Here is a 2,420-nt window from a genome sequence, read left to right as displayed (position 1 = left end):
TCTGGAATCGGCGTTAAGTGGTCTTATTCGTGTCAGTCCCAGCCCTGAAGTTGATGGTGTAACATTTCTTGAAGGGGTCTTGATCCACGACCTTTGCTTTCTTCTGACGCAGTGAAACAGGCATGTCCTGGGATGAGGGGGTGGTTCATGGGGTTTGGTGGGAAAGACTCATCCCATCTTCTGCTTCTTCTAAGTCCTGTTGTCTGTCCTTTTGTCAGAGAAAGGGTTGGAGAGGCGTGAGGAAACCCTGCCACCTTTCACTGAATGACAAAGTGAATGATACTTTCCTGCTTTGGGAAATTTTTCCCTTCTGATTTGGGGTGTCATTTCCCCTTGCCAGTCTCAAGGCCACTCTGAAAAGCCCCTAAACATCCAACAGAGGGAAATCTCGAAATACCAAGATCTGCTAGATTCAAACCAGCCTGCTGAAGGGTGTGCTGGGGAGCCTCTAGCTGTGAATCACGGAAACCCAATGGATGCAGAGCTCTGTAAAGTGCTACCTTGCGCTGGTGGGGACCCAGCTGGAGCCCTTCCTGCATGTATTTCCTTGGTTGTCCCTACAGCCGTGGGTTAGGGACATACAGTAACTCCCTGGTACCCTCTTCGGTACTCTTGCTGCTGTCTTCTCCCTGTGAAGTGTCTTCACTTGCCCAGTAAGAAGAAAGTACTGGGTTTGCCTCACTCTCCTTCTGTCCTGCAGGCTGGATGCAAAGGAGGAAGCATGGTAAAGGCAGCAGCTTTCCAGGATCCATGGGCTCTTTGAGAGATGATCAGAGGGAGGCCAGATGATCTGCACAACACGCACGCCACTGTTTCTCGTCCGCAAAGGCAGCATCGGAGCGTTCTCCCCAGCCCCGCGCCCCCCGGCTTGCCTGATCGTTTCCGGATGTTTCGCAGCTGTGAGTGGGAGGTCCTGGAGCGATCCCTCAATATCCTCCAGGCCAGCGACTTCTACTGGGGCCCCTTGTCCGTGGGGGAGGCTCACGCCAAGCTCCAGCGGGAGCCTGTCGGCACCTACTTGGTGCGGGACAGCTCGCAGGGGAACTGCTTGTTCAGCCTCAGCGTGCGGATGCCGACGGGGCCTGTCAGCCTTCGGATCTCTTTCCAGGAGGGCTATTTCCGCCTGAAGAACTGGTTTTCGGACTGCGTGGTCCGGCTGCTGGAGCTGGTGGTGGCAGGGACCCGGAACAACCCCTTGCACTTTGATGAGATGGGGGGAACCCCCCTGGTCTTCTCCGAGCCCCTGTGCCGGAGCCGCCGGGTAGTGCCCACGCTGCGAGAACTGTGCTGCCGGAGCCTGCCTGCTGGTGCTGCAACGGGGGACGGGGCAGGGCTGGGGGGCCCCTCGGGGATGCACCCGAGGGAGGAGGTGGTCTCACCCCCAGGCAGAAGGGGAGGGTTGGAGGGGAGCATCGTTCCCAGCCCCTCTCCGTCCCGGGCTGGGAGATGATGCCGTGTGTGTGGGAGACGAAGGGAGATGCCTGTTACGTGGCTGTGCTGGTGGGATGCACGCCATGCCAGTGGGGCTGGACTGGCTGCTGGGAGAGGAAGGGGAGGGCAGGGGGAGCAGGGCTTGAACGCGTTGGCTGTGACAGCTGTGTCCTTGTACGTGCACAGTGTGTGTGGCCTTCCCCAGAGATGCCTGGGGTAAAGCCAACCTGAAGAGCAGATTTTCCCACCCCCCCAAGTCCTGCTCTTTGCTCCATTTATAACTTAGAAGTTTGCGAAGAAGAAGAGTTGCCTGTCCCAGGTCAGCCCTGTGTTTTCCTCTATCCCAAAGTGCCTCAGTTCATTTCTCCTACAAATGTGCCCTCGTGAAGTGGTATGGCTGAGTCCAGTCCCACAGCAGTGCAGCTTGGGCATCGGTGGGCACGACCCATGTGCCAATGCGGCGGAGCGGGAGCACGTTTCGCTCCTTGCAGCATGAATGCGATGCCTGCCACTTCAGAGGCCAGCGTTTGCACTAGAGGGAAACCATTGCAGCCATGTACGATACGTGCAGCTTCACTGGCTTTTGCGTTGCTTTATTTGAACAGGTTTTTGGGAGTGCAGATGAGTTACGTGATACTAAGAGCATGGTATTCCTGCGGAGGTAACCCCGGTCTGGGCAGTCGGGTCTGCCCTGGGAGGGTGTGAACAGACGGGATTCAGTGCCCTTTCTTATGCTCATCTGATAGTATGCTGCTGCCACCTACAGAGCATAAAAATACATTTTAGTTTTGCCTCAAAAAAGGCAAAGAATTTTTTATATAAGATTTTTAAAAATTTTAATAAACATGTTTTTATACGTATTTTTAAAAGTCAATGAATACATGGCTATATTTTCATTCCCTTGCAGTGTTGGAAACCCAGTTAGTTTAGTGCCAAGACATGGCAATCAAACTGAAACTGAACAAGTGCATTTCTTACAAAGACCAAAA

At 54.3% G+C, this 2,420-nt stretch overlaps 1 protein-coding gene across 1 annotated transcript; it reads left to right on the top strand.

Annotated features, from left to right (window-relative positions):
- Positions 1-766: 766 nt before the first annotated feature.
- LOC309590226 (suppressor of cytokine signaling 1-like) lies at positions 767-1,492 on the top strand (the record flags this gene model as incomplete). The annotated part of the gene is made up of 1 exon (XM_082311293.1): positions 767-1,492. The coding sequence occupies one exon, from the start codon at positions 767-769 to the stop codon at positions 1,448-1,450; it is 684 nt and encodes a 227-aa protein (XP_082167419.1). The 3' UTR covers positions 1,451-1,492.
- Between the last annotated feature and the right edge of the window lie 928 nt (positions 1,493-2,420).

Source organism: Platalea leucorodia (assembly GCF_965183815.1).
Source record: "Platalea leucorodia genome assembly, chromosome: 4".
Taxonomy (NCBI): domain Eukaryota; kingdom Metazoa; phylum Chordata; class Aves; order Pelecaniformes; family Threskiornithidae; genus Platalea; species Platalea leucorodia.
This window is presented reverse-complemented; position numbering and strand designations above follow the sequence as displayed.